At 39.5% G+C, this 17723-nt stretch overlaps 1 protein-coding gene across 2 annotated transcripts in view; it reads right to left on the bottom strand.

Moving 5' to 3' along the window:
- LOC126412351 (gamma-tubulin complex component 2-like) overlaps positions 1-17723 on the bottom strand; it is a 188021-nt gene that overhangs the window by 59117 nt on the left and 111181 nt on the right. For both annotated transcript variants that reach the window (XM_050081904.1, XM_050081905.1), the window contains exons 9-11: positions 13173-13323; positions 10983-11236; positions 4446-4617 (exon numbers count right to left, since the gene is read on the bottom strand). In XM_050081904.1, the coding sequence (XP_049937861.1) occupies positions 4446-4617; positions 10983-11236; positions 13173-13323 (577 nt within the window). The remainder of the gene's footprint in view (positions 1-4445; positions 4618-10982; positions 11237-13172; positions 13324-17723) is intronic.

Here is a 17723-nt window from a genome sequence, read left to right as displayed (position 1 = left end):
ACATTTTGTGGACCAAAGTAACTGACTTTAAATCTTTGTAAAGATTATTCTTATTTATACTATTCATCCAAGAACTGAGCTGTTGGTTTGAAAGAGAGATATTTTTAATTGCAAATTTCATTAAGGAATAAATATGGCAGAGAAAAAAGGTGTACGAAAAATAAAGTTCCACGAGGCAAAGGAAAAAAAAAAAGAAGAAGAAGAAGAAGAATGAGTCTTTATGTATTCAGTGCAAAAAAGGTATCATGGTTCAACCTGGAAAACATTACTGCTGCAAAGTTAAAGCAAAAAATGCGAACGAAATCATCACAAGATCAAAATCTAGTGAAGAAATCATGGCAAATGTACATTCCGGGATATCCATATGTAAACATTGCGATGACATCCGCATTTTAACTACAAAAAACAGTAAATTCAATGAACTTAAATGGACTGTACTCTTAATGGAGAAACAGCTGCAACATCTTGGTAGTAAAAACTCAAGAAACGGAACATCGACTCAACGTTAAAGAAATATTGGCTGCCAACGATATAAACAAAGGAAGAACAATTGGGTAAACCAGCACAAAACTTGGAAATACAAAAGTGCGTGCATCAAATAGCTACAATGACAAACATGATTCTACCAACAATGTCAGTCAGAAACATATGAGTCCAGATAATAATTACAAACAACAACAGCTGTGCAATGTAAATTTTTCACACGTGTCGCATTGTTAACAAAGAAATGTGACTAAAAAATCAGTCGACTGGCCTGAAGTGTGCAAAAAAGAACAAAAAGTCTCAATTTTTGCCAATAATCATGGATGTCAGATAGCAGAAGAGGTGGCAGATACACAAACTAATGCAAGTGCCTTTGTCAAACCAGAAGCAGGCATTGCAGAAGTCACAAAAACAGTACTGAAATCGTGTGAAAATCTTGACTCAAAAGACTGTGTCATAATTTGTGCAGGTGCAAATGATATTGTCAGAGATAAAGGTAGTGAACTCATGACTGTGTGCTACCCAAATTAGGCAACAAAGATGGAGCTGCTGTAAATCAACCTCACAGATATGACCTACCTCTTTGGTCGTGTGTAAATAAATTAATAGGAAGAGTAAACTAAGAGATAAATGAAGTATGCAAAAAAATTCTGTATGTGAACTTAATAAATGTAAGCACATTAGAGTGATCCATGCATACCAGCCGTCGCCTTCATTTAAATCACAGTGGGAAACAATTTTTTGGTTGAAGAAATCTGTCGTTTAGCAAATTTGATTCGCAGCAGTATAGAACAGAAGCAGTCCAAAGTACTTTGGACAAATGGGTCATAAAGAAAGATGTGATGGCTAATAATTAAGGCGAAAGCCATTTTTAGGGACATAGACTGTATCACAAAAAAATATGATGCACAATTAAATTGCAAATACATGCAAGATTGTACAACAGAATGTACTGCCATTAACAAATAAAGTTGATGAAATAAATATACTCCTCAATAGTGAATGGAAAGACGTTTCAGTTTTACGTTTTTGTGAGTGTTGGTTACAAAATGAGTATTTTCAATACTTAAAAATATTGCATTTTAACCTTGCAAACTGCTTTTGTTGTATGGAATCAAAACATGGGGGAACTTGTATATATGTAAAAGAAAATGTAGATTATAAGAGTATAGCCTCTGTGTGCAAACTAGGGTGTGAAAAAGCCTTTGAAATCTCAGCTGTTAAGTTAATGTCTGAAAAAACTATTCTTTTATGTATGTATAGACCTCCTATTAGCAACATAAGTGTGTGTGTGTGTGTGTGTGTGTGTGTGTGTGTGTGTGTGTGTTGTTTTTTTTTTTTTTTTTTTTTTTTTTTTTTTTTTTTTTTTTTTTTTTTTCAGAAAACTGGATCTTGCTTTAGGCAAACTCAAGACAACTAGGAAAACAGTGGTATTGTGTGGAGATTTTAATATTAACTTTCTGAGGCATAGCCTTCCCAGGGAAAAGTTCTTAAGTATTATATAAGCCTACAATCTTTGTCTGGCTGTTAGCTCTCCAACACATGTAACAAAAACAAGTGTCACTCTCCTTGATCAGGTATGTGTAAAAATGGACAAGTGTACATCAGAAAACTTTGATACCAGCTATAGTGACCACCTTTCACAATTACTAACCATACCTGTAAATCACATTTCAACCAGTGTACAAAATATTATCCATAAAAGAATTTATAGTCATAAAATATTGAATACTTCCAGTACCTAATCAGCGAACAATCTTGGTTGGAAGTATATGATATCTCTATTACCAATGAAAAGTTGGAAAATTTTTTGAACATCAAGCATAACTTTGACATAGCATTTTCACAAAGGAAAGTGATTTCTAGAAGCACAGATTGATTCAAAAACTGGATTACATCAGCCATTGGAGTATCCTGTAAAAGGAAGCAGGAACTTTTTCTGCAGTCAAAAACTGACAGCAGTCCAAAATTTCTTAGTTATTTCAAAACATACGTGCTAGGTAGTTATGAAATGTGTCATAAAGGAGGCAAAAATTAAGGGAAAGACAAATATATTATGAAGTCACCCAATAAAACTAAGTCCATGTGGAAAGCTTTGCAGGATCTTATGGGGAAGAAGACAACTCACAAAAATATTGTAATATTGCAAGATGGCAAGAATGTCACTGACTCTAGGGCAGTTGCAAACAGCTTCAATTCTTATTATGCAATTGTTGCTGCAAAATTAGTGAAGGAAAAATTTGGTAATCCACCTATATATGACATGGACTTTGGTCTATTGAAATACATAATTTATCCATGTTTCTCAGTCCAATAGGCCCAACAGAGCTCCTAAATACCATTAATTCACTGAAGAGTAATTATTCAACTAGTATTGATGATATTCCAGATTAGATTATAAAAATAACGGCAAGACAAATTACTCTCTCCTTTATCTGGTTGCCCTCCATGGGGCATATGCAATTCCTCCTATCACGTGGTGTCTTCCCACAGCAACTGAAAATGGCACAAGGAGAACCCCTATATAAAAAAGGTGATCAGCAATGTATGGGTAGCTATTGAAAAAGTCTTCCTTTCACAACTTACTACATTCTTTGACAAGAATAATATTATTTCTGGATGTCAACATGGCTTCAGATCACAGCAATCAACTGAAACAGCCACTTTCTACCTGACAAACCATGCCTTAAATGCAGTGGACAACCACAGAATTATCTCAGGTTTATTGTTTGACCTAACAAAAGCTTTTGATGTGATTGATCATACTGTGCTCCTGGGGAAGCTTGAACGGTATGGCATAAGAGGTGTGCCAAATCAGTGGATTAAATCATATTTGGAATATCGTTCTCAGGCAATTGAAATTAAGTACCTGTAAGGAAATGAACTCCAGGTACACCATTCAGTACCATGTGGACTAGGTCATGGTGTCCCACAGGGCTCTATTTTATGTCCCCTTCTTTTTTTTGGTATATCTTAATGGTTTCCCGTCACACGTTAGGGGTTCTGAACCTGTACTGTTTGCAGATGACACCAGTCTACTGATTTAAGGAAATAAAGAAGACAATCTCACTGCATCTGCAAAATGTATTACAAAAGAAGTGTCTAAATGGTTTACCAGAAACAGGCTAATAGTTAATCCCCAAAAAACAGTACTCATAAATTACCACACAGATCAAAATAAAAATGCTGCACAACACGTATAGATAACCAAATCATTAGTCCTGTCGATGAAACTAAATTTCTTGGGATACATAACCAGGAAAATCTTAAATGGAGTGCTCGTATCAAATCCCTAAATTCAAAACTAGCAAAAACAAACTATGTAGTAAGAATTCTTTGCAACAATACTAGTGCAGAAACGGTTAGGGCCGTATACTTTGCTTGTGTACACTCAATACTGAAGTACAGTATCATTTTCTGGGGAAATGTATACCAGACCATAACAGTTTTCAGGAAACAAAAGGCAATTATTAGAATAATGAGACAATTGAGCAGCAGAAAACCATGCAAACCTTTCTTTAAAGATGTGCATGGGCGCACACGCGCGCTTTTATTTACTTCAAAATTTAGTGACAAAGAATTGGCTAGGAACCATTTATTAATGTCCATAAAATATCATTAAGCAATCTTTCTAAGACTATATAATTGATTTGCTATTTACTGCAATGTTTGTACCATCTGCAAACAAACCAAACTTGGCAACCATAATGTTACTGTGCAAAGATCATTGATATACACATGAGAAAGCAAGGGCCCTAAGATGGAACCTTGTGGGCCACCACGTCATTAGTTCCTAGTTGGATGATGCCTGGTTGTTTAATTCAAGTCTCTTTCCTAATGACACTCTTTGCTTCTCGTCAGAGATATAGGGAATGAACCATTTTTCAGCATTTCCTGTAAAAACATAATGTCCTAATTTACTTAAAAGTTGAAAGACAACCATAGAGAATGATGTAACAAACCTGCAAAGCAATTTCTCAATGTGTTTACAATAGAAAAGGTGGCGAAACAGCATCTGGTAACAAGCTATAGCCTTCCTATTGAGTACCAGTGACACAGGCCACTTTACATCATAACCAAATGAGAATGCTTCAATTCCAGACAGATGTACATTATGCAGTGCAACTCGGTATTCTGAAACAAAATAAAAATAAATTGTGTTCACAGCATTAATTATTTACAATATCAATATCTGTATAGGTAATGAGTCTAATGTGATTTTTTAAATGTATTATACAGAGTAGCAATCTATCCTTTTCATAAGATTGTCATTATTCAATTCTGGATTTTACATTGTATTATACAGATGATTTATGACCTGAACTAATTTTACATCACTTTCTATTACCCCCCCGCCCCCACCACACACACACACACACACACACACACACACACACACACACACACACACACACACACAATCATGGCAAAAATCATGGATCTTGCCACAGTGGGGTGGCTGCCATGCCTCAGTGATACACAGCTGTAATGTATGAGCAACCATATCAGAGGGGTATATGTGGAGAGGCCAGGCTAATATACAGTTCCTTCAGTAGTTGAAGGGCCACCTGGCATCTGAAGCTGATTGCAGAACAATTCTACTGCTGCCAACATACATTTTGTGTAATGACCACGAAGAAAATATATGACAAATTAGGGCTCATATGAAGGAAAGGAAATGACCAGTAGTGGAATAATGTACTCCCTGCCAGGCACCGTACGGTGGCTTGCGGAGTATGTATGTTGTTGATGCTGCTCCTGCTGCTGCTGCTGCTGCTGCTGACGACAATGATGATGACGACTATGATGATGATGACAATGATGATGACAATGATGATGACGACAATGATGATGACGACAATGATGATGACGACAATGATGATGACGACAATGACGATGACGACAATGATGATGACGACAATGATGATGACGACAATGATGATGACGACAATGATGATGATGACAATGATGTAGATGATCTAACCTCGTAATGTTAACCAACATGGCCTCATATGTTGATACTGCTAATGGCTTAAATTACAAGAACACTACGGCCATTATCTTTCCCAAGGAGATTCAGTTGCATTTTAATTATAACCACAATGTATACGTGAATGGGAGCGTGACATAGGAACATTTCTTATAGACCATATGACTGTAAGACAGATTTAGAAACCACATTATAAATTGAAAATATTTCTGGTGACAGATGTGATCTCTGAGCAGCATTCACTTTAATTAATTGCAGATTAAAATTGTAGACACGGCAGCGAAGTGGAAAAATAGAGGTGGTGGGACCTACATAAATGGTGAGAACTACCAGTCATTAACAGATTCAAAAGGAACATTAGGCAACAATTGACAGAAACAATGGAAAAAAATATAAGATGAATGGGTAGCTTTGGAGATGAAACTGTAATGGCAGCAGAGGATCAAATAGATAGAAATATAAGGCCCAGTAAAGATCCTTAGAAAGAAGAAAATACAAACAAACATCAAATGAAGTAGACAAAAGAGAATACACTGAGGTGACTGAAGACATAGGACATCTCTTAATATTGTGTCGGACCTCCTTTTGCCTGCCATAGTGCAGCAAACTCAATGTGGGATGGACTCAACAGGTCATTGGAAGTCCCCTGCAGAAATATTGAGCCTTGCTTCCTCTGTAGTCATCCATAACACAAAAGTATTGCCAGAGCATGGTATTGTACACGAACTGACCTCTCAATTATGTCCAATGGGATTCATGTCAGTTGATCTGTGTGGTCAAATCACTCATTCAAATTGTCCGGAATGTTCATCAAACAAATTGTGAACAATCATGGCCCAGTGACATGGTTCACTACCATCATCAAAATTGCATCGTTGTTTGGGAACATGATGTCGATGAATGGCTGCAAATTCTCTCCAAGTAGCTACACATCCAGAAGACCCACTCCATTCCACATAAACACAGCTCACACCATTATGGAGTCACCACCAACTTGTACAGTGCCTTGTTGACAACTTGGATCCATGGCTTTGAGGGGTCTGCGATACACTTTAACCCTACCGTCAGCAACTGAAATCGGACGCCATGTTTGATTTCACACAGTTTTGCTTGGCTTTTAATGCTGACAACTACACTCCTGGAAACTGAAATAAGAACACCGTGAATTCATTGTCCCAGGAAGGGGAAACTTTATTGACACATTCCTGGGGTCAGATACATCACATGATCACACTGACAGAACCACAGGCACATAGACACAGGCAACAGAGCATGCACAATGTCGGCACTAGTACAGTGTATATCCACCTTTCGCAGCAATGCAAGATGCTATTCTCCCATGGAGACGATCGTAGAGATGCTGGATGTAGTCCTGTGGAACGGCTTGCCATGCTATTTCCACCTGGCGCCTCAGTTGGACCAGCGTTCGTGCTGGACGTGCAGACCGCGTGAGACGACGCTTCATCCAGTCCCAAACATGCTCAATGGGGGACAGATCCGGAGATCTTGCTGTCCAGGGTAGTTGACTTACACCTTCTAGAGCACGTTGGGTGGCACGGGATACATGCGGACGTGCATTGTCCTGTTGGAACAGCAAGTTCCCTTGCCGGTCTAGGAATGGTAGAACGATGGGTTCGATGACGGTTTGGATGTACCGTGCACTATTCAGTGTCCCCTCGACGATCACCAGTGGTGTACGGCCAGTGTAGGAGATCGCTCCCCACACCATGATGCCGGTTGTTGGCCCTGTGTGCCTCGGTCGTATGCAGTCCTGATTGTGGCGCTCACCTGCACGACGCCAAACACGCATACAACCATCATTGGCACCAAGGCAGAAGCGACTCTCATCACTGAAGACGACACGTCTCCATTCGTCCCTCCATTCACGCCTGTCGCGACACCACTGGAGGCGGGCTGCACGATGTTGGGGCGTGAGCGGAAGACGGCCTAACGGTGTGCGGGACCGTAGTCCAGCTTCATGGAGACGGTTGCGAATGGTCCTCGCCGATACCCCAGGAGCAACAGTGTCCCTAATTTGCTGGGAAGTGGCGGTGCGGTCCCCTACGGCACTGCGTAGGATCCTACGGTCTTGGCGTGCATCCGTGCGTCGCTGCGGTCCGGTCCCAGGTCGACGGGCACGTGCACCTTCCGCCGACCACTGGCGACAACATCGATGTACTGTGGAGACCTCACGCCCCACGTGTTGAGCAATTCAGCGGTACGTCCACCCGGCCTCCCGCATGCCCACTATACGCCCTCGCTCAAAGTCTGTCAACTGCACATACGGTTCACGTCCACGCTGTCGCGGCATGCTACCAGTGTTAAAGACTGCGATGGAGCTCCGTATGCCACGGCAAACTGGCTGACACTGACGGCGGCGGTGCACAAATGCTGCGCAGCTAGCGCCATTCGACGGCCAACACCGCGGTTCCCGGTGTGTCCGCTGTGCCGTGCGTGTGATCATTGCTTGTACAGCCCTCTCGCAGTGTCCGGAGCAAGTATGGTGGGTCTGACACACCGGTGTCAATGTGTTCTTTTTTCCATTTCCAGGAGTGTATATGCAAATGCTGCTGCTCTCTATCGTTAAGTGAACGCTGTCGACCATGGCATCGTATTTCGTGTATGCGACCATCTGTATATGTGCATATTGCATATTGCTATACAAGACTTGTCATCTCAGTGTACAGACATCTAAAAAATGAGAGTGACACAAAATGTAAAAAGATAAAACAGGAATAGCTAGAGGAGATATGCAAAGCTGTAGAGGTATGTGTAATTAGGGGAAAGAAAGATGCTGCCTACAGGAAAATTAAGAGTTGTTTGGAGAAAAGAGAAGCTGTTGTATGAATATCAAGGGCACAGGTAGGAAGCTACACTAGGCAAAGAAGATAGAAGGAATATATAGAAGGGCTATACACAGGAATTGAGTTTTAAGACAACAATCTTGTGGAAACGGAAGAGAAAGCAGATGAAGATATGATACTGCAGGAAGAATTTAACAGAGCACTGAAAGATCTAAGACAAAACCAGTCACCCAGAGAATACAATATTCCCTCAGAATTATTAAGTCCTTGGGTGAGCCAGCCATGACAAAACTATTCCGCCTGGTATGCAAGATATGAGACAGGTGTAATACCATCTGTCTTTTAAAGAAATGTGGTGATTAAAATTCAAAAGAATGTAGGACACAGATGTGAATATAACCAAACTGTCACTTTTGTAAGTCATGGTTGCAAAATGTTGACATAAATTACTTACAGAAGAATGTAAAGACTGCTAGGAGTTGACCTAGTGGAAGATCGATTAGGGTTCCAAAAAAATATAGCAATACACAAGGCATTACTGACCTTGTGACTTAGCCTAGAAGACAGGTTAAGGAAAGGCAGACATGCATTTACAGTATTTGTGGATTTAGAGAAAGTTTTTCACAGTGTTGACTGGAATACACACCAAGATTATGAAGGTAAATAAAGAAAGCAGTTTCTTTTTTACAACTTGTACAGAAACCAGACTGCAGTTGTAATAATTAAGGTCATGTGAAGAAAACAGTAGTGGGGAAGGTTGAGTGTGGTGTAACATGGGATTCTGAGGAATAACATGTTCCACTTTTAACCTCTTAAGCCATGAACGATGTTCATAAGAAGTGAAAATATAGTTTAGGTAGTTGTTGAATGCAGAATGTCCCACTGTCCATATGAAGTATAAGTCAAGTCAGTTCTGGACATTGAGAAGGTTGGATGGTGAATAAACCTCTCCAGTTGATATGGCAAGAGCACTTTTTCTTCGGACATTGTGGCTTGGCAGTGCCTTGGAGGTCAAGAAGCAAAATGACAGGCACAAGAGTGTGAACAGCCATAAACAATGAAAAATCATTACAAGGACTGTCACTCACTCTATTGATAATGTAGAAGTAAGACACATGTGTGTAATAGTTTGTCAAGAGCTATGAAGTAAAAGATATCAGGTTCACTCATCATTGTATATGAAACACATTGCATGTAACACACAGAATAGTTACCATTAAAACTGTTTACATCATTTAGTAGCTTCGACAGGTTGGAACTCTATTCCATCACCCACATACTGAAACAAGGTGAAGAAGTCCGACAGTATGGTTCCATGGCAGTATGGTTCTATGGCACTGCATAGCAGGACCATGAAAGGAATTAACGGCGACAGGAAATAATTTGAGGTAAAGTTGACATACATGCACCAGGGTGACAGATTGTTGGGGAACACAATTCACAATCAACCACGAAACAGTCCACGAGTGAAACAGGGATGTAGCCCTTTCACCAATGTTATCAAATCCATACTCTGGAAACCAAGGAGAAGTTTGATAAGGGAATTACCATTCAGGAAGAAGTATAAAAATGTTGAGGTTTTCCAATGACTTTGTAGTTCTCTCAGCATCAGCAACAAACTGGGAAGCTCAATTGGACAGAACAGATAGTGTCTTGAGAAGGCATTATAAGAACAACAACAGAAGTAAAACAAGGATAATAGAATGTAGTAAAATTAAGTCAGTTAATGCTGACAGAATTAGATTAAGAAATTACACACTAAATGCAGTAGATGAATATTGCTGTTTAGGCAGAAAAATAATACAGTGGCCACAGTAGAAAGTTCATAAAATTCAAGTGCAATAGCGAGAAAATTATTTCTGAAAAATAGAATTTTTTTGACAATGAATAAAAATGGGTTACAAAGTCTTTCCTGACGATATTTGACTGGAGCACACCTTCGCATAGATATGAAATGTGGACAATAAAGAGAACAGACAATAAGAGAATAGAAGATTTTGAAATTTAGTGATATAAAATAATGCTGAAATAAGATTAGTAGGTTGGACAGTTAATGAAAAGGCACTTAATAAAACTGTGCAGAAAAGCATATTTTGACGCAATTTGAATAAAAGATGGAACTGATGACACATCCTGAAGCACATAGTAGTCAATAATTCGATAACAGAGAGAAGTGTGGGGGAAGAGGAGAGGGTAGAAATTGTAGAGAGAGATCAAGGCATGACCCCAGTAAGCAAGTTGAAATAGATGTCGGTTGCAGCAGTAATGCAAGATAACGAGGCTTGGACAGGATAGACTAGCAAGGAGAGCTGTATAACGTCAGTCTTTGAACTGAAGACCACAACAATAACAACTATTCTGTCGTTTGTTATGTAGGTGGCAAGTTTCAGAATATTAAATCTTCGTTGCAGTTTGCAAGCTACTACAATAGGTACAGGCATCTTCCTCAAAGGACCTACCCCCCTCTCCAGTAGTTAAAGAGAAACCAAGGAAAATCTAGATCTGGATGCACCAGTTGGGGATCTGAATTCTCCGCTCTCCAATGCAAGTCCACTGTCTTACAACTACATCCCCTCACTGCAGGATTTATCATTGGAAGTATTATAGAACAACATATGTGTGAATATTTACATGTTATATTTCAAAAATTGCAACTGATTCCTGAAACTCTGAGTTATTAAATATAAATACAGAAAATTGTATACCTTTCTCTTCATCAGTTTCAATGCTGAGTATTTTAAACATCTGTGAAATGAGATCATATGGTAGCAGTTCAGTGCGCATATCATCCTTGTATGGATCTACATTAGCTGTTGATGTCCGCAGGACAAGTTCCAGCAGTGATTCAAGTCGTGTAGGTACTATGTCATCAATATTTTTTGATAGTTCCTGCTCACAGACCTCCATGAATTGAGCAATGAAGTCCCCCTGATCGAGAAGGAAATAGTGCTTAACTGACCTGAAAAAGCAAAGTTCCATTTAGAGCCCTTACAGCTCTTGAAGAAGCGTTGTCACATTTCACATACAATCACATACATTTATACATCTAACTTCCACCTTTATATCATTTGGATATGTTTACATTCATGTCACTCATATCCTGAAGCTCTGTCACAGAAACCACCAAAGGTTTTTCGAGGGGGGGAAAAAAGAAAGAAAAAAGTGTATTCCAGCAAAATTAGAGCACAAAAAGGAGGCTTGATATTTCTTTTCTTTACGACACTGACATTCACGCATTCATGTTACATTTCTCAGGCCTGGGCTCTACAACTGCTTGCTGAAGCATCACATTAATTAAAGAATACAAGGAACTCTAGAAATCTGTAACTGTGACAAGAGTTCTGAGCCCAGCTGGCTGTAGAGACATTTTAGATAACTGAATCAGTTCCCCAACAACTAAACTATAAGTGCCAGACTTTTGTGTAACATCTTTCTATTAAAAAGCTAAACATACGATTCGGATAAAAAGGTGGATTGTAACAGCTGATGTGTAGACTTACACTGGTTAAGAAAGTAAAAGCAAGAAGTCATTTCCATCAGAAACTATGTGGAATTGTGTTACAAGCATCAAGAAACAGTCCCCTGCCTTCAGGATTCTTGTGCCCTACACTGGATGTTGTACATCAATGCCTGTGAAAGTCGCTACACAGAGCATCCTGTCAGACGACTGTTTACTAACATGTACCTATCTGGTGTCATCAGAACAGCACTGAACGGTACTTTTGTTTGTTGACAGGTGCATGGTCACAATGCAGGATGGTTATAACTGAACTTTCACTGCTTAAAAGGGTCCAAATGGAAAACAAATGATCGTAGACAATGACACTTTGTGGGAAAATTTGTAAGGACATGCAGAAGAGAAGTAATGAACAAACTACTGAAAGAAACACATTTTAAATGCCACATGAGAGGGTAGCATTTGTTAATTGGTATCATGTTAACATTCCAGGTTACAAACATGGTTCATTGTAATAACTATTCCCATAAACGGCAGATTGCAATCACACTAGGGATCCCACTGCCCAATTATTTGCAGCACCTTTCAAACAGTAGAGCATGGAATGTTCACCTGTCATGATACAGCTTGTGCACTGATTGAAGATCACACATCGCATCCAGCATTCTCAGCTAAGGCAACGGTAACTTCTTCAACAATGCGGGGCACAACTGGCTGTCAGCCCCTCCCAGGAGCAATTTCCAAATCACCAGTTAATTCAAATTCCTGAACCATGTTCTTCAACCCCAGTGTATCTATATTTGCTAAGAGCAGTACCACTATTGCCGTCCTTTTTCTGAAACAGCTTTCTGAGTAAAATCCTGCTCACCCTGTTGAGACCCGTGTTGACCTTCAGCAACCGTAATGCACACTAATGTTTGTTTCAACACCACGTCGCTGGTCCAGCACCACTGCCTAATGACATGTCATGACACAAACACTACTAACAATACAAATCCTGCAGTGTGGTGCTGCAATTGGGCACCCTTACAGTAAAAAGTTTTCTGTCTACACTGGCTCAAGTAGTAAAAGTTTAATTATAACCACACTGTATATTACAAAATTCTCTTTAAGATTGGGACTGACATAAAATGACACACTGTTCAAAATATTGTAATTTCCCGAAGTCCATTTTCCAGAAACAATCAACACTTGGTGATTATCCTGGAGTTGAAGACTGTCCGATTTTCCATCTCTCTTATTTCCACCCACTTACCACATATGTGAGGCACAACTTTTGAAGTATGTGTCCACTGAGAATGTATCAACAATCAAGACCCCTTTTTCTTTAAAAAGAGGTCATAAAGGAAAATTGGTATTCAAAGACTTTTTTGACATTCAAAACCAATAAAAAAGGACACACTTTGAATAAAAGAAAAAAAAATCTTTTATTTCTTACCGTAGCCTGCCCATCAGATCATTTTCTTCCATTAGAAGTTGCAGCAAAGTCTTACTTGCAAACAAGTAAGCTCTTTCAATAACTTCTACATACTTTCTTTCTTTAATTGTGTACTTGATCTCCTCAGCCTGGGGGGACTTAATACTCTTGCCTGAAATTTAATATCATTTCACTGTGTGTATTAAGCTTACTGACCATACCATCTAACACAAACATAAGATAGACAACCATAAGGCACACAACCATAAGGTACACAAACAGTAATACTATTCAAAATACTGTAATTTCCCGAAGATTGATTTCCAAAAGTAACCTCAAAACACCACATAAAATTAAATAACATAAAAATGGTTCTTGTTGTTACGGCAGCAAAAAAAAATTTCACAGTGGTTACACTCAATAAGAGCAGTTTAGATGCATTGACAAAAACATAGGCTGAGTAAGAGAAAAAGAAAGAGAGAGAAAATAACAAAGAACTACAGGAAACTTGCTTCCCCAGAGATGTCATCGATGATGCAATGTTAACATATATGTTAACATATTCTGTGTCCCTGCCCCACCAGGTGTGGTAGCTCGTGGAATGGCAGGTGGCCAATGCCACGCCTAATATTTTCCGACTATCGGCACCACCTAGTATGTTATGTTTACTGTGTGGGTTGGATTTGCCTCAGCACTACAGTGAACATCAGTTGCAATTTAGCTGTCAGTTTATCTTTCTACCATTCTGTGGTGAAACTTGTGCAGCTAAGTGCATTTATTTTCGATTTATCACTCTTTATCTATAAAATAATTATTTTCAGCATAATTACAAACAAATTTTATTTTTACAGAAATGTCTCAAAAATGGCTCTGAGCACTATGGGACTTAACTTCTGAGGTCATCAGTCCCCTAGAACTTAGAACTACTTAAACCTAACTAACCTAAGGACATCACACACATCCATGCCCAAGGCAGCATTCGAACCTGCGACCATAGCGGTCGTGCGGTTCCAAACTGTAGCGCCTAGAACCGCTCGGCCACCCGGCCGGCAGAAATGTCTCAAAACAGGCCTGGACATAAGAGGAAATTATTTCTCGTTGAAGGTAAATTTTTTCTGTAATTATGCTGAAAATTATTATCTTACAGATAAAGAATAGAAAATTGAAAACAAATGCACTTATCTGCATAAGTTTCATAACAGAATGGTAGAAAGATAAACCAACAGCTAAACCGCAACCGATGTTCACTGCAGAGTGCCCGGGCAATATGTGTGGCATCAGTCATCTTCCATTCCCCAAGCTAACATGCCTGTGGGACAGGGACACCAAATGTGTTAAGGAGGTAGAGAAAATTATGTTTTAGTTTTCAATTTATGACAAGGACATTAGAGAGAGAGCACAAGTTCAGATTGGTCAGTGTTGGAACGCTAAATTTAGCTGTGATTTTTTCATAGCAATCATCCCATAATTCACCTTATATAACTTAGGAACCATGAAAGATCTACATTTGCTTGGGCCAAATCCTAAATTCAAGTTCATTGACTCAACGACAGTGTCACCACAGTTGACCCTTTGTGACGTACCCTTTCTCCTGTTCTCTCTTCACTTTCCTCTGTCTTTTACCACTCACTAACTTTGCAATGTAGGTTGCTTCGGCTGCATTCAGGTTTGCTCCTGTATTCGATATTATTTCAGTCTCATACTTCCCTATTTCATCTTTCATTTGCTGCTGATTCAGTGCATTCTTATCTATAAAATACTAGACTCTACAATCCTCTGGGTACCATTCCAAACTTTGCTGACACTAAATGCTTGATTCTGTAATGGAGCACTGTAAATGATAGAGTTATAGAAAAAGAGAAAGAAAGAAATAAATTTGTTGTGTAAACAAATAAAGATAGTATGATGTATGTTAAATTCCCCCCATGAACCATGGACCTTGCCGTTGGTGGGGAGGCTTGCGTGCCTCAACGATACAGATGGCCGTACCGTAGGTGCAACCACAACGGAGGGGTATCTGTTGAGAGGCCAGACAAACATGTGGTTCCTGAAGAGGGGCAGCAGCCTTTTCAGTAGTTGCAGGGGCAACAGTCTGGATGATTGACTGATCTGGGCTTGTAACATTAACCAAAACGGCCTTGCTGTGCTGGTACTGCGAACGGCTGAAAGCAAGGGGAAACTACAGCCGTAATTTTTCCCGAGGACATGCAGCTTTACTGTATGATTAAATGATGATGGCGTCCTCTTGGGTAAAATATTCCGGAGGTAAAATAGTCCCCCATTCGGATCTCCGGGCGGGGACTACTCAAGAGGACGTCGTTATCAGGAGAAAGAAAACTGGCGTTCTACGGATCGGAGCGTGGAATGTCAGATCCCTTAATCGGGCAGGTAGGTTAGAAAATTTAAAAAGGGAAATGGATAGGTTAAAGTTAGATATAGTGGGAATTAGTGAAGTTCGGTGGCAGGAGGAACAAGACTTTTGGTCAGGTGATTACAGGGTTATAAATACAAAATCAAATAGGGGTAATGCAGGAGTAGGTTTAATAATGAATAAAAAAATAGGAGTGCGGGTTAGCTACTACAAACAGCATAGTGAACGCATTATTGTGGCCAAGATAGACACGAAACCCATGCCTACTACAGTAGTACAAGTTTATATGCCAACTAGCTCTGCAGATGATGAAGAAATAGATGAAATGTATGACGAGATAAAAGAAATTATTCAGGTAGTGAAGGGAGACGAAAATTTAATAGTCATGGGTGACTGGAATTCGTCAGTAGGAAAAGGGAGAGAAGGAAACATAGTAGGTGAATACGGATTGGGGGGAAGAAATGAAAGAGGAAGCCGCCTTGTAGAATTTTGCACAGAGCATAACTTAATCATAGCTAACACTTGGTTCAAGAATCATAAAAGAAGGTTGTATACCTGGAAGAATCCTGGAGATACTAGTAGGTATCAGATAGATTATATAATGGTAAGACAGAGATTTAGGAACCAGGTTTTAAATTGTAAGACATTTCCAGGGGCAGATGTGGACTCTGACCACAATCTATTGGTTATGACCTGTAGATTAAAACTGAAGAAACTGCAAAAAGGTGGGAATTTAAGGAGATGGGACCTGGATAAACTGAAAGAACCAGAGATTGTACAGAGTTTCAGGGAGAGCATAAGGGAGCAATTGACAGGAATGGGGGAAAGAAATACAGTAGAAGAAGAATGGGTAGCTTTGAGGGATGAAGTAGTGAAGGCAGCAGAGGATCAAGTAGGTAAAAAGGCGAGGGCTAATAGAAATCCTTGGGTAACAGAAGAAATATTGAATTTAATTGATGAAAGGAGAAAATATAAAAATGCAGTAAATGAAGCAGGCAAAAAGGAATACAAACGTCTCAAAAATGAGATCGACAGGAAGTGCAAAATGGCTAAGCAGGGATGGCTAGAGGACAAATGTAAGGATGTAGAGGCTTGTCTCACTAGGGGTAAGATAGATACTGCCTACAGGAAAATTAAAGAGACCTTTGGAGAGAAGAGAACCACTTGTATGAATATCAAGAGCTCAGATGGAAACCCAGTTCTAAGCAAAGAAGGGAAGGCAGAAAGGTGGAAGGAGTATATAGAGGGTTTATACAAGGGCGATGTACTTGAGGACAATATTATGGAAATGGAAGAGGATGTAGATGAAGACGAAATGGGAGATAAGATACTGCGTGGAGAGTTTGACAGAGCACTGAAAGACCTGAGTCGAAACAAGGCCCCGGGTGTAGACAACATTCCATTAGAACTACTGACGGCCTTGGGAGAGCCAGTCATGACAAAACTCTACCATCTGGTGAGCAAGATGTATGAGACAGGTGAAATACCCTCAGACTTCAAGAAGAATATAATAATTCCAATCCCAAAGAAAGCAGGTGTTGACAGATGTGAAAATTACCGAACTATCAGTTTAATAAGTCACAGCTGCAAAATACTAACGCGAATTCTTTACAGACGAATGGAAAAACTGGTAGAAACGGACCTCGGGGAAGATCAGTTTGGATTCCGTAGAAATGTTGGAACACGTGAGGCAATACTAACCTTACGACTTATCTTAGAAAAAAGATTAAGAAAAGGCAAACCTACGTTTCTAGCATTTGTAGACTTAGAGAAAGCTTTTGACAATGTTAACTGGAATACTCTCTTTCAAATTCTGAAGGTGGCAGGTATAAAATACAGGGAGCGAAAGGCTATTTACAATTTGTACAGAAATCAGATGGCAGTTATAAGAGTCGAGGGGCATGAAAGGGAAGCAGTGGTTGGGAAGGGAGTAAGACAGGGTTGTAGCCTCTCCCCGATGTTATTCAATCTGTATATTGAGCAAGCAGTAAAGGAAACAAAAGAAAAATTTGGAGTAGGTATTAAAATCCATGGAGAAGAAATAAAAACTTTGAGGTTCGCCGATGACATTGTAATTCTGTCAGAGACAGCAAAGGACTTGGAAGAGCAGTTGAACGGAATGGACAGTGTCTTGAAAGGAGGATATAAGATGAACATCAACAAAAGCAAAACGAGGATAATGGAATGTAGTCAAATTAAAT

This window comes from Schistocerca serialis, chromosome 7 (assembly GCF_023864345.2).
Source record: "Schistocerca serialis cubense isolate TAMUIC-IGC-003099 chromosome 7, iqSchSeri2.2, whole genome shotgun sequence".
Taxonomy (NCBI): domain Eukaryota; kingdom Metazoa; phylum Arthropoda; class Insecta; order Orthoptera; family Acrididae; genus Schistocerca; species Schistocerca serialis.
This window is presented reverse-complemented; position numbering and strand designations above follow the sequence as displayed.